Consider the following 14,337-nt stretch of genomic DNA (forward strand, 5'->3'; position numbering starts at 1 on the left):
GCTTGTTCTTCCTTAGAGAGATTGTGATGGTGTAAACAATGTGAACCCTTCCCATGTTTGTCCTCAAGTAGATTTAATTGCTTGGTGACATTCTCTAAAAATTCGTCAATATGAGCATCGTGAACTCCCAATGGTATAAATTTTGATTTATTTCTCAAACCACTGTCTATGGTAGTATCTTCGCTTATATTCAACATGTCAGCCATTTCAGTTATGTTTATATCCAAATCATCCTCGTCCAAAGTGGCTAAAAGATGTATACCATGCAACTCTTCAATAGTTAGGGACGTATGACAGTCTGTATTTTTTAACACATTAGTAGGGATACTTTTATGTTCTGCAAAATATTTTTTTAATTGCAACTTACGTACAAATTTGTAAACATCAGTATGTCTTTCAACAAAATTACAGTCAGTGGTTGTACAAAAATTCAAACCCTTCTATAGAACATGTAATTCTTTTGCATTAAGGGTTTTGGTGGATAAATTAACAATGCTAGGTTCTTTAGACTGATGGGACATTTCATCATAAACACAAGCAATATCTGTACCAATATCAACTATCTCCTGTTCTGAGTTGTTCTGCTTTGTTGTCTTGTTTGAACCCCTGTTCTTATTCCTCTTTCCTCCCCGTCTAGTTCTTGGTTTATATTTTTCTTTTTGTTTCCCAGTCTGTTCCGTTGAACTTCTTGTAAAAAAGGGAGGTTGGGGGTGCTCTGTCAAGATTACTGTGACCTTCACCTGGGTCATTTTCTATCGAAGAGAGTGAGGTGTTACTAGATGAGACACTGGCTGATTTTTCTTTATTACTAGTATCAACTATCTGTTTTGAGACTACATCATCATATTTTCTAGAGAATGTAAAGATTCTACCTCGTTCATAATCATTTTCATCTCTAGTAATTTTCTTTTGTTTTTTATCTTTCAGATACATCTGATAGCATGTTAACTCCTTTTTTAAGATCTCATAGTTTTTTGCCGTTGCCTCTTTTAAATTTAAGTCCATTATTTCTTTTTCCAATGTTACAATTTCTTCTCTGATTTTCTTAACCTTTCTTTCAGCATTGATAACCAAAATTCCCATCATCTTAAATGATGAGTCATAAAGACCTTCCTCCCATTCACTTAACAAGTCACTTTCCAAATCTTCATAGTTTGGGAATATCAAGATTCTTAGACCCCTTGGTATCATCTTATTTTCCAAGTATTTCTTCAAAGTGGCCCCATCCCACCATTTGCCTAGTTCTTGTTTTTTTAATTTCTCTAAGCGAAAAAATTTATCTTTTAGTCCTTCACCCTTCCGGGCGCTACTCTCTGTGTTCTCTATTTGTGGACATTTTTTGTTGTTCTTAAATAATTCACCAAACATTTCCTCTCTGTTATCCTCAAAATTCATTATTAGTTCAATCTATTAATATACCCTTATAATAGTGCAATATGCCCAATATTAAACTAAACAAGCACACAAGAGTGAGGTATGAGGCAATTCTATTTGCACCTATTATAGAATTCGGTCAAGGGTTTGGGTTTATTTGGGGTGCTAAGGATCTGAGACTCAATACCCCTAAGTCTCCAATGAAATTATGAACAGCAATAATATGATCCAGCACACCACAGAGTTTGTATACAATTAAATTTAGTAGATTCCAACAATAGTGAGTCCAATCAGCAGGTTCCGTTTAAAAAGTCCTTTATTTAATTTTCTTCTTTAAAATCTGCGTAGCCAACGCGTTTCGTCCATATGTACTTCTTCAGGGCTACAAGTAATCATAAACATACATATAAACAATAGGTAAGATTTTCTGTATTTACACAGCATCATATATACAATCTTATTATCAAAAATAAAGATAAAAAACCTATATTACAGTGTACATCATTATACATAACTTCACAAAGACATAAACAAATCCTATTGAACCTGCTGGAAAAAAGGTGTAATATACGAACTGGATCAGTTCTTATTGACAAACATGATTTTCATTGTTAGAACTAATCCTATCTTAAAGATATCTTTAAAACTATCTTGCTAAGTTCTAGATAGCATCTACATGAAGTTTCTTATATCTTAATGGTCGGAATGGGGAATTTTGCTTACCAAAATTCTTATATCCTCAAATTCTTCTTTATACGTTCCCACAAGTCTTTTGGTCTGGGTAAATTCTTCCTTACATGGGCCTGATGAGCTTTCGGAGGCTCGTAAAGACATGGCTGTTTGATCAGTGAACTCTACTATTATGATCCTGCTAGCTCACACATGCGCCGAGACACCTCCGGGTAATTGTTTGCGCAATAAAAATCTCAAAAATAAATAAATAAATAAATAAATTTGTAATCTAGGGATACAATGGATAACAGCATAATATATCCATATATATGTATTCATCAATATTGCATCTTTATATAGCAGAACCTCCCTCTACGTGTGTAATAGGCACACAGAGGGACCTAATTCGCTAGTCAAATGATGTTTTTGTTATATATATTAAAACAAGGCATACCGTTTTGTGTGTCCTTTTATGATATTCTCAGAATGCAACAGACCGTATTGAATGTCACTTCATAGAATTTTCAATATGACAAAACCCGTGTAGGTTTAGATGCAATATCTATCAAGAGCAAGTATGGAGAAGAATTATATACGAGCCATATCACACAGTTTATAAGCAAATACTTATAACGACAAGAATTCTATTAGTGCTCGAGCTTTGCTATTTATTAATTTTTTTATATATTTTTACAAAGGCAAGATCTATCTTTAGACAAAAAGGTGCATTCTAGTTAAAGTTGTTACTATATACATGCTACCCAAGGTAACCCATTGTAAATTTACATCAAATAATATAAATTCATGAAAAGAGGTGAGTTTAAAAAGTGTGACAAGCTACCATGTAAGTATATTTATGAGGTTCCAAACTTCAGGATTAAATTAAGGCAAAGTACAGATTTACATCAACTTAATTATCTACTCCAAAAGGAAAAAATGGGGAGAATTCCTTATGAGCAATCTCTTAAAAAGTCCCAGACTCAAATTAAACTTGAACCTATTTATCTATTCTACTTTGTACTATGAGAATACCCTATTGGTACTTACTTCCAAATTTCTAGTCCATGGAGCAGTCCTTCCTCGTCAGGTTCCTCGTACTAATAAAACTAACGCATAGTTCAGCCTTAAATAGTCCCTCCTTACCTCACCTGTGTTCAATTCAGACTTAATTGTGGCCGATTTAGTGCAGCAACCGGTCCGCCATATTGGAAGGTGTTGAGTTCCAAGCAGCTTTATATTAAGAAAAACCGTTCGAATATAGCGAAAGATGTAAAGCGCAAAAAACCCAACTTTAAAGGTCATGAGGTGTTTAAGCCTGAATATAGAGATCATATTTAAAAGCCAAAGGTAATAGTATGACTCCATTGCAGAATTTAATAAAGCCAATGAAAAAATGAGAAAGCTGGCATCGCCATATTGGAACGTGTTACGTTCCACAGAAAGGAGGGGAAATATACTGGTCTATTACATACTGGTCCTAACTATAAAGCAAAAAGGCCAACATAAAAAGTCATTTATTGAAAAGTGCCTAATACAAAAGTTAAAAATTGAAATGCAAGTGGTTGCCTAATGTCTCTAATACTGATTAAGTAAAGCTAGCTATTTCCCAGAGTCACATGGTGCTGGGCTGACGTGCTTCCGGTGATCAAGCCATGAGCCCCCGTGTTCCAGGGTCAGCCGCCCTGGCCGCTGCACCACACTTCATCAAGAACCTCTGATGGCCCCATTCACAACCAACTGACTTGGAATGTGCGCAAGCATAATTGGGTACCTCAATAGGCACAATGTCCAAATCGTGATGTCACAGGAGATGCATCTTGCCACAGCTGTGCCGACCACCATAGCTGTGAAGTGGGTGGGCCATTGGTGTTTTGCTCCAAACTCTAGCTATGCTTGGGGGACAGCCATCTTGATCAAGAGTAACAGCCAGTACTTTCCCTCTGCCTTCCTCCAAGACCACCAGGGATGCTGCTGTGTGATGTGGGGACACACTGCTTCGCACTCCGTCACTCTGGGTAATTGTTAAGGCCCCAACATGGATGACGCTTCTTTCTTTGACAAACTATGGGGACTCATTCTAGATATTGGATCCATAAATCAAATATGGGAAGGAGATTTTAATATAGTACTGAACCCTTGCTTGGGCTAATTCCACAACTATCACTATACGTCACCAACGCAGCGGTAATTAAGACGCACTAGCGTTGGACTGCACCGCGAGATTTGATTATCGGATGACACGCCGTTCCGTAAACGGTTTACGCTGCATGCACTAGTAAGTTTCAATATGCTTTGTTTTACCTCTTTATTTCACTTGTTATTAGATTCGCGCCACCATTCACAAACAACCGTATTGATCGTTACTTTTACGCAGCACAAGCGCGGACACGGACATCCTCATGAGTCAACCGGTCTCTGGTTTATCCATACTATGTCACTATATACCGCATGCTATTAACCCAGCTCACTTTTCGGTAGTTTGAACTTCACTATATCGGTTAGAGACTTGTGCAGCTTCCTTCGTTTTCTTGATTTTTTTAACCACTCAAAACATGTGATTACAAATTGTCACTTGCACCATTTTAAAAGTTGCATGGCACATTAACAATTTAAATACTCACCTGTACACACAGTTCTATCTCATGCCTGATTACTGAGATAGCGTATGTTCATATTATTTATAGATATTCGCTTGACGAAGACCATCACAGGCCGAAATGCATCGGGACAATGAAATGACTAAACAATATGCATGCTGGGAAATGTAGTTGTTTCGACTACACAAGTTATGTTGTGAAGCCAACAATATTGCGAATTTGGAACAACGTTTTGTTTTGGAGTATTATTTGATCATTTACATTCAACATTTATTAACCTCTGCTGAGGAGTTCACCAGCGCCCTGTGGACATATCCCAAAGTTTTCGGGAATGCAGCCAGTTTTTTCATGATGTCATTCGTGTTCAGAGAGTGACTCCCAGGCGGCACTGAACAAAATATTTTGAACTTAGCATATCAATTGGCTGTGCACGTATTACTATCATATATCTACAAATTCCACAACACACCAGGTCCACATACTAGGACAGGGAGACCCTTAGGAAATATTATGACTGACCACCAGCTTTTAGGCGCCTGGAGAATTCTTCACCCTGCACAAAAAGAGGGCACCTGTGATTTCAGTGTACACTCCAGCTGGTCTTGCATTCATTACTGGGTCCATATGCGAGGTCCCGGGCCTGGGTAACAAAAGCAGAGCATCTTGTGCGCACATACTCTAACCATTCCAGTGTGTGCAGTTGCAAACACGAGGTCTATCTCCCCCAACCAATTGACGTGACCCCCTATCTTGAAGACATAGCTTTGGGCTGGCTCAGTGACACACACAGAGAATTCCTTGCTGCCGATATAGAGGAAGTGGAAATACGTACAGTCATAATGTAATTGCGATCTGGTCGCGCACCGGGGCCTGATGACCTACCGGCGCATTTTTATAAATGATTTGCGAAAACACTAGTTCCTATCCTTAAAAAAGTTTACAAGGAAACAAATTCAATGACAATATTTCCACTCTCTATGCAGGAGGCCATGGTTGTCTCCCTTCTTAAACTAGGAAAAACTGCAGCCAAATATGAGGCCTACAGGCCTTTATCCTTAATCAACTGCAATGTGAAAATACTGACGAAAGTACTGGCCAATATTCTGAGCTTGCTGATAGAAAGATTGGTCCTACGGGGGCAGTCGGGATTCGAACCAGAATGAGCCACTTCTCACTATGTGCGCACTTTATTCGCACTGTTACAGGATACAGACCCTGAATTTGCTGCGGTAGCAATCTTTTTAGATGCCGCATATACCTTCGATTCACTGGAGTGGGACTACTCGTTTATTTGCAGTGCTGCGGAGGATGGGATTTCCACTCACTCTTTTTTTATCCTGGGTAGCCGTATTGTATTGTCAGCCACGGGCTACAGTACAGATTAATGGCAGCTGGTCCCAATCATTTCCGGTCTTGCGGGACTCTAGGCAGGGGTGTCCCCTCGTGCCTCTCTTATTTGCACTGGGAGTTGAGCCTCTGGCTGCAAAACTCTGACAACATCATAGGGAGCATGCACTGCGATACCCTACTCAACATGTGTTAGTTTCACTCTGAAGAACCAGAACCTTATGGGCCTGGCGGCGCAGGTTACGCCTTAATCTCCGGGGTTCTCCTGCTTAGCTACACAGAGACACGGGACACTCTCTCAGGCGTAAAAGATCGGATTTATTAGCTGCAGCTAGTACAGTTGTCCTAGAAGTACACACGGTATGTTCTCAGGAGACTGCCGCTTCCCTCCGTGGCGCACAATCTTATATAGTACATAGGTGGCATATACATTAACCAAGAACACACCTAAAACATACAAGAAGAGCCAATGCGAGAAGTTGGAAAACAGAACAGAACCAATAGAAAGAGTTTAAAAACAAAGATATCGGATAACTCAAAGAAACCTCTCCTCCAACTGTGTTTGTCACCCCTCCCCACAAGTTAATTAATCAACGGGTTTGTAACAGAATTGCAGGTGGCGAGACATGTTTGTATGTTTTAGAGGACAGTTGTGAAACGAGAGAATACGAGCAGAGGACAGTGAAGGCCAGACAATAAGATAAAGTCAGAAGAGAATAGTGTGAACCAACAGATAGTTGAGACAGGGATTAGGAAAACCAGACAGGGATTAGTGTACTCAGCCAGACCTAACACCAGCTTTGTAAATTGAAGCAGAAGGCTTATTTCGACACAGTGCTGCAGGAAAAGCAGAAAAGACTTCGTTCGTCGTGCTGCGTGAGTGAGGGCAACACAAAATGGCGGCGGAGCACAAAATGGCGGGTCGATACGTTTTACCTTATAATCTCTTGAATTACCAAATGAAAAGACACCACACAGGTATATATATCAAATATATATGTATTTATTTCTAAATATACTCTACTAATCTCTTTATGAGATTAGAGCCAGGTAAACATTAATAAGATCAACAGTTCTCAATAAATTAAGCACAAATATGGCTGTAGCCCTAGGGGCGTACCAGACCATATACTAAAATAGTGGTATAACAAACTCGACTTGCAAAAGTAAGAGGCCTAGGGCCTTGGGAATCGCTGGGGCATCACTGCTGCAGTATTTACAGGTAAGTAATCAGCCCATAACTCTATGCTGATGACATCACCCTTTATATTCGGGACCCACAAGTTACTCTGAATCCAATTCTCCGGGATTTTATCCGCTTTGGGGAGGTGTCGAGAGTGAATATAAACTGGGGCAAATCCCAGATCTTCCCTCTTACTCCTAAAACCATGCCATTTTCATGTGATTAGCCACTGACGTGGTGTGAATCAGAAATAAAATACCTGGGGGTTCTGGTCTCTAGGGACAGAGAAGAAGCCCTGCAGGAGAACTGTGGCACTGCCATTACCCCGCTCACGGCATCCGTTTCTCACTGGATCTCGCTGCCCCTGTCATTGGCGGGTCGGATGTCTTTCATCAAAATGGTTGTATTGCTGAGTCTACTATACTTACTTCTAAACATACCGTACCCTCTGGGACCCCATTTTTTCCATACTCTGCAGGCACAGCTGACCAGAATTGCCTGGGGTGGCAAGCGGCCCAGAGTGCGCTGGAATACACTTACCCAACCCCTCTCGAGGGGTGGCTTTGAAGCTCAAGACATGGAGTTATACTATCTGCACTCAATCCCATTTTGCGACCTACTGGTGTTGGCCGCCTCCCATTATGCTCCACTTAGCAATCGAACAGGGCTGCATGGCTACCATCCCCACCACCTCCTTTTTGTGGGCAAAGGCTTCTGGCGAATGCAATTGTTTCTATGAAGTGGCATGCACCACTCTCGTGTGGCAATGGCTGGCTAAGAAACTAAAACAACCCTTACTATATTTCCCGTTGGTGCCCCTCCCTTACCAATATTTGACCCCTGTCACCCATGAGACCTCCTGTCGTAACATGTTACATAAAAGAAGTATAGCCACCTGGGGGATCTCTATGGTGAAGGTGTTTTCAAGAACTGCAAGACATTGCTGAGTGGGGGGGCGGCTACATGGCTGGAGATATTTTTAAATATTAGGCTTAGGCACGTTAAGGCTGCCACTACCACCTTTCCCCAGGAACCCCATACACCACATACACTACGTGGATTATTGCAGGCTGAGGGACCCGCACATGCGGTCTCTCTGCTATACGTGCTGCCCAGGCAGAGCGCCCCGAGGTCCGCAGCAACTCATGGGCCGCTGGGATTCGGAGCTGGATACACCGCTCACAGAGCCGTAATGGCTCTATTGCAGTCAGCAAAAGGGCATGATAACACTAGTAGCAGCCTGCATATCATACGCTTCAAATTCATACACCAGTGAGGGCCCACAGATACAAGGTGCGACCTGAGGATTGCTGTGACAGATGTGGGTGCGGCGGGGCAGGATCCTTGCATCTTGCATGGGAATCGCGGTTGTGCAGAAATACTGGTCGGAGTGTCTGTTTCACTAACCAGTCCCAAGCAGTGCTTCTTTTTGGACTGAGAGGCAATCATGGTATGTAGCGATTATGTTTCCGAAAGAGGAGAGTTAGATCCAGCGGGGATTTACATTAACTGCCCAACCTGTTATGGGGCATAAACTGGAACTATTGACACTGGGCTTGTGCGTAAGCTATTGGCATGTGTACATAGGTAATAACCAGCAAACATAAGTGCACTGTTATATCTTGTTGTAAACAATTAAAAAAGGATGGAATCAAATGTTAATAATGCATTCTTAGCACACACTGTATGACACTAGGATATAAAAACATAACACTAAAAAAGATATGTAACACATTGAAAAATAAAATAGTTCTAGTGTACCCCTACTACCACAAATCCTGTACATCTAAGGGGCATATCAGCAACACCCAGCGATAATTATCACTCAGTGCTCTTAGCGTGAGGATAATTATCGCTGTCTAGCGTGGATTTTATCGCTGAGATAGCGTGCCATCAGCAACGCTTATCTCCTCAGCGATAAAAATCCTCACGCTAACTACCTAACGTGAGATTATCGCTAGAAACCCAGCGATAATCTCACGCAATGTGGCGTTAGCTTGCTGATAGGGCCTCACAAACTTAGCCATGATATCCACCTTCCATAGGATATCATGGCTAAGTCAGTCCTGAAGCAGGCGTAAGGAAAGTAGCGATAACAGAGGTTATCGCTACTTTTCCTGACACTATGCTTCATAGCGTGGGGCTTGATGATAGGAGAAATGTCGCTTAGCGACATTTCTCCAGTCATGTCAGGTCAGGAACGCCCACTTTGCATCTCATTAGAGATGCAAAGCTGGGCGTAAAGAATCCTGACGCTAAAGCAAGGTTTCACGAATCAGCGTGGGCTTGCTAATAAGCGATGATAATTTTTTATCGCCTGCTTGTAAATATGCCCCCAAGTGTGAAGGGCATGGGCAGATGTGAGTGTCTTGTTCACTGTGCCACATAACTCACAAATACTCCAAAACCAGTCTGGAGTTGATTGTGTTCTTGCTGGGAGGGATTCTGGGCTGGTAGTTCAGGCTGGACAGTTCCTGTTGGAGAAGGACAAGGGTTGATTTGCATTTGGCTGCTTCCTCTCTGAGGTGGCATGGTGGACAAAAAATTAAAAATTGGACTTAGTTGCAGCTTAGAGTAATTTCAAGTGGATAATACTAATTCAAGACATCCCCTATCAGACCTCTGAGGTTGAGGTGGGTGCCCTCTGGCTGAAGGTGATTAAGTGCACTTTTGAAACTCCCAGGGATCAACAGGAGAGCTTTAAAGGTCTGGGTGACTTGCAGAGTGGATCTGAAGGAACAACAGGGGTCCCAGCAGTCAGACTCTACCCCAGCACTTTGAGAAGCCCATGCCCACACCATTTCTCCTACAAACCCTTTTGAGAGCATGGGGAGAGCATTCAATCAACTCCCTCACTCTGAAGTATCCTCTTAGGGGCCCAGTGACCCAGGACAGGCACTTGCCAGTCAAAAGATCCAATTGTGCATCTAGTATTGGCCTCAGGAGGCCTGCATAGTTGGCCTCTACACCCACACTTGGCTTTCTTCTACCGGTGCAGCACCTGTTTAGTTCATGAGGGAGGTTCACAGTGTTGCTCCCTCTGCGGTACCTGTTCTGAGTCTGAAGTGACACTGACCCTGCTGGTGCCCATGCTTTACCTGTGGGAAGATTGAGCTCTTCCTGATAGTGCTTTGAACATTCAGAGTGATGGAGGCAACACTGCACTGCTACTGCACTGAGGAAGCACATTATCATAACAAAATAAAAAATAAACATAAAAGAACATTCATAATGCAAGCAGTGGACAGGTGAGGTCTGTGGCCCCTTCCAGATGTGAGAATGCAACTTTTGTGCCATAGCAGCGGTCTCCAAGAGTCCATGCCTTTTGGAGGTTACCTGTCCTCAATTCTCCGTTGGGCATAATCTGCATTTAACATTTGGAGGGTGAAGAGAGGGCATGCACAGAGGAATATCACTCTTGCCTTGCTGTCTTTGACATTGGATCTGAGCACCCTAAAACTGCTAACCTGCTGTTGGCAATATTCAACATACACCAGGCAAAATTAGACAGGCTACCCGGCGGGTCATACCACGTTCTTTTAATGCAACTGAGACTCAGCATAAAAGACCACGGGGCATATTTATGAGTGGATTTGCATCACTCTTGCACAATGCAATGTGGTGCATGTACAGCACAAGCCCAAAATTCAATGTATCATGCCACACAAGGCTACCTTGCATAGCCTTGAGTGTCTTGCTAACTCTGGGGTAATGCAGTGCAAATCATTGCATTGTGTTACTCTGCCCAGGGAGGCTTTTCTTGGGTGTTGACCATTGAATTTTGATGCGTTTCTATATTTACCAGAAGTGGTAGACCTGGAAATGAGACAAAATGCTACACCTTTCAGGTGAGGCGTGATAGAGAAATATTCGAACTTCTCCTTGTTACCTCCTGTGCAGAAAGGTGCCCCGCCCTGAAAAGAATCAATCCTCCTTACAACACAGGCACCTATGCCCCATGATGCAACGGTGCCTGTGATGGTGCTAGGCAGCCAAAACAGTGCTGGCGCAGCAACAAAAGCAAAAGAAACAATTGATGGAGAATTGATGGATGGAAGGCTGGACAATGCAAACATTCACCCCCAGTCACAAGGATCTGGGTTTCATCCATCATTCTTTTGCGCAGGAATGCACCATATTCTTTAAAATACGTTGCATTCCTGCCCTTTCCCTGTCACGCACAGCGGCACAGTGGCTTGCTGTGCTTTGTGACTTTGTCATAAATATGGCCCCATAAGTTTAAAGCAACATGGCCTAGCAGGCACTGAAATTACAAGGAAATTCCCACTTTGTTAAGAAAGCATCACTCATGATTAACCAGAATGAAGCAGATCCAGCCACAAAAGCTTTATTTCAATATTATCAACATTTTAAATTTGAATAGAATGCTTATTTATTTCAAGGTAAATTAACTTGAATACGACAAGAGCACTTAACAGAAATCACCACAGACAACAAGAAGATGTGAATGAGTAACTGACAGCATGCCGATCTCATTTGTCAGACTCCAGCTTTGAAGAATAAACTTTACTTTTATTGGAAAGGGATGCAAATAGTGCCAGCATAGGGTTTCAACTCTTCAGTTAATTCTGGGAGAGTATACATCTGGCCAGCAAACATTCTTGCAAGGAGATCTTCGCATACTTGGCGGCCTTCAGGTGAACACATGGCCTCCTTCCACTGCATTAAAAGGGATCCTCCTGGAGGGTGGGAAGTGGAGAAGGACACCATGACCATCTTAAGTAAACATGTGTGTGCCTCTTCAGACAGGTCACGTTAAAGTAAACATAACAATTTACCAAAATCCTTTCCATACTTTTTGAGGAGATTTTTGGACACAGTAGACACTAAAGAAGTTTCTATGTACACGTGTGCAGGTTACACATGATTTACAACGTCACAAGACATACGCTGGTGTGCACTGTACATGTGCATAACATATGGATTAATGCAGACATGAAACCATGGACGGTTGTTTCTACTTTACATTCATGGGAGGTCCAAGGGATTCATCAGAGGGCTGCTCATCAAAATCCAGTGCAAATGTGGGACACACCCACATGCTTTTAGCTTATTGAGTATTCACAAAGGTTTCAGAATATATGAGTTGAACTCTTAAGAAGCAAGTGGGATCACTGGGAGATGTCAGAAGACTCCAATTGAGGAGTCACTCTTGTTAACCTTGTGTTTGATCAGATGTGTGTCAGAATATCATGGTCCAACCTCCATACACTGTTTCTAAATATCATTTATAAAATACCTTTTCATTGAGTGTGAAAGAGCATAACTTGGCTCTGCCCGTCTGCGGTACAGAGGTGACATTCAATTGTAATCAACGAGTTCTATACCATGTGTTTAATGTATTAATGTTAACATCTGCCATGTCCTTTAGGATATTCCTTTCGTGCATATCCCTTTTTACATTAAATTGTCCCATCCACAAAAACAATAACGGCTCTGAAACAGGTAACCTTTTACCTAGTAGCTAGCTCCTGTCTCTTCGACACCAGGCTCTTAGTATAATCTCCTAATCCCTGTACCTGATGTACATAAACATGTCCTTAGGCACAGCATGATTACTCTATATAAGGGTCACCGCTTTTTTTCATCCTTGGCCAAGAAGCATGATTGCATTTGTTTGAAAAAACATTAATGATTGTTTTCAAAACATTCATGACTGTTCTCAAATCATATTGATTCTAGAAGAAACCCTGGTGTGACCACTCTAGTATATAAGCTCCTTATTACCCCCTTCAAATTAGAGGTGAAATCCTTCCAAGCTGACACGGGGTCCTGCATGCTGAATCTTCGACACACAGTGGTCTGACATCCCTTGCAGGGTGTCATCCTTGAGGCAGAGACCGGGTCTTTCATTCTCAACCATCAGGTGAGGGGGCTCGTTCATCCCTAGGGGTTTCTTGGCTAGATACATATATAGACGCATGTGGTGAATGAGCCACTTTTGTGGTCTGACACCCTATGATGACCCTCAACCACCACCATTCTGTACTGACTTAAGTGTGTTATGTTACCTTAGCCTTAATGTAGGATGGGTTTACATATGCCTGCTTTTCCTCTGCCTTTTAGTGGAATAGTCTTTCCAAGAATAGAAGGTATGGGATGTTGAGGTGAAGTGCTGTGGGTGGTGGTGCACACATGTGCTCAATGTTGTATACTGAGGGATTAAGTGTATAATGTTATTTGGGTTAGGTGAATTATGACTTTGATGACCTATTGGCTTTGACGTGGTCTAATGTCATTCTGCCTTCTGACTTTACCTTGCTTCAAACTTTGCTGTGTGCACAGTGGTGCTTGTAAGTTGTGTGGATGAGAATTATAGGTGCTCCTTTGACATGGTCTCATGTCATCTTGCTTTTCAATTCCATCCTGCTTTGGGCCTTTGTGTGCATGGCTTAACTAACTCTGAAGCCATTTTCTGTGCCTGCACGAAGCTGCAAAGTGGGGAGGGCATGGTCTGCTCTTTCCTCCTGTTTTTCGCATTTTACTGACTAGAGAGAACTGGTTCTTATCAGAGGAATGTACATGGTTTGACTTGTAGCCATAGCAAAGGCCTGATCAACCGTTGCTGTCACCTTAGAGCAGGCTGGTACGGGCTCTCATGAGAACGAGGGGGCGAGGCTTGCTAGAAGCTTCGCTGTGTTTGAATTTGTATTAAAAAGGGGAGCCTACACTGGCCTGGTGGAAGTTCATGCCGTGGAGCAGAAGTGCTGTCACGGAAGAGTGGAGGCTGGTGTCACCTCTGAGCTTTCGCCCGGTTCAAGCAATGGACTCCCCTTGAGCGAAGTGGGGTGAAATGATGGAGCAGTAGGTGAGGTGTCTCTGCTACTAACTATCTCTTGATTCTTTACTGATTCTCTCCTTTCCTTCTTATTTCTGATTCTTATATCCATACATATATATTTCTCATATATATATTTTCCTTGATTGTATGTTCAATCATATTATTGATATGTTAGAGTCTGCTATGTTAGGTGCCTTTGGCTTACTGTGTGGTGCTATTTACTAATAAATACACCCCAGATATATCAATTTGTCTTTTCCTTGTAGCAGGAGGTGTGGACTCTTCTTGGCCAAGTATTCTGTTGTAGAAGGATGGGTGAATTCCCTTCTAGCAGGTAATTGTGTTATAGGAAGTTGATCTAA

At 42.0% G+C, this 14,337-nt stretch overlaps 1 protein-coding gene across 3 annotated transcripts in view; it reads right to left on the reverse strand.

Moving 5' to 3' along the window:
• Positions 1-337: 337 nt before the first annotated feature.
• LOC146822292 (protein LEG1 homolog) overlaps positions 338-14,337 on the reverse strand; it is a 130,310-nt gene continuing 116,310 nt past the window's right edge. The window contains exon 6 of one of the 3 annotated variants that reach the window (XM_085609453.1): positions 338-1,756. In XM_085609453.1, coding sequence (XP_085465579.1) covers positions 1,695-1,756 — 62 coding nt within the window. In that variant the 3' untranslated portion in view covers positions 338-1,694. Of the gene's footprint in view, positions 1,757-11,497; positions 11,874-14,337 lie in introns of those variants that run through there. The other 2 variants (XM_085609452.1, XR_014962829.1) reach the window with 2 other exon arrangements.

The sequence above is a fragment of the Triturus cristatus genome, chromosome 6 (assembly GCF_964204655.1).
Source record: "Triturus cristatus chromosome 6, aTriCri1.1, whole genome shotgun sequence".
Taxonomy (NCBI): Eukaryota; Metazoa; Chordata; class Amphibia; order Caudata; family Salamandridae; genus Triturus; species Triturus cristatus.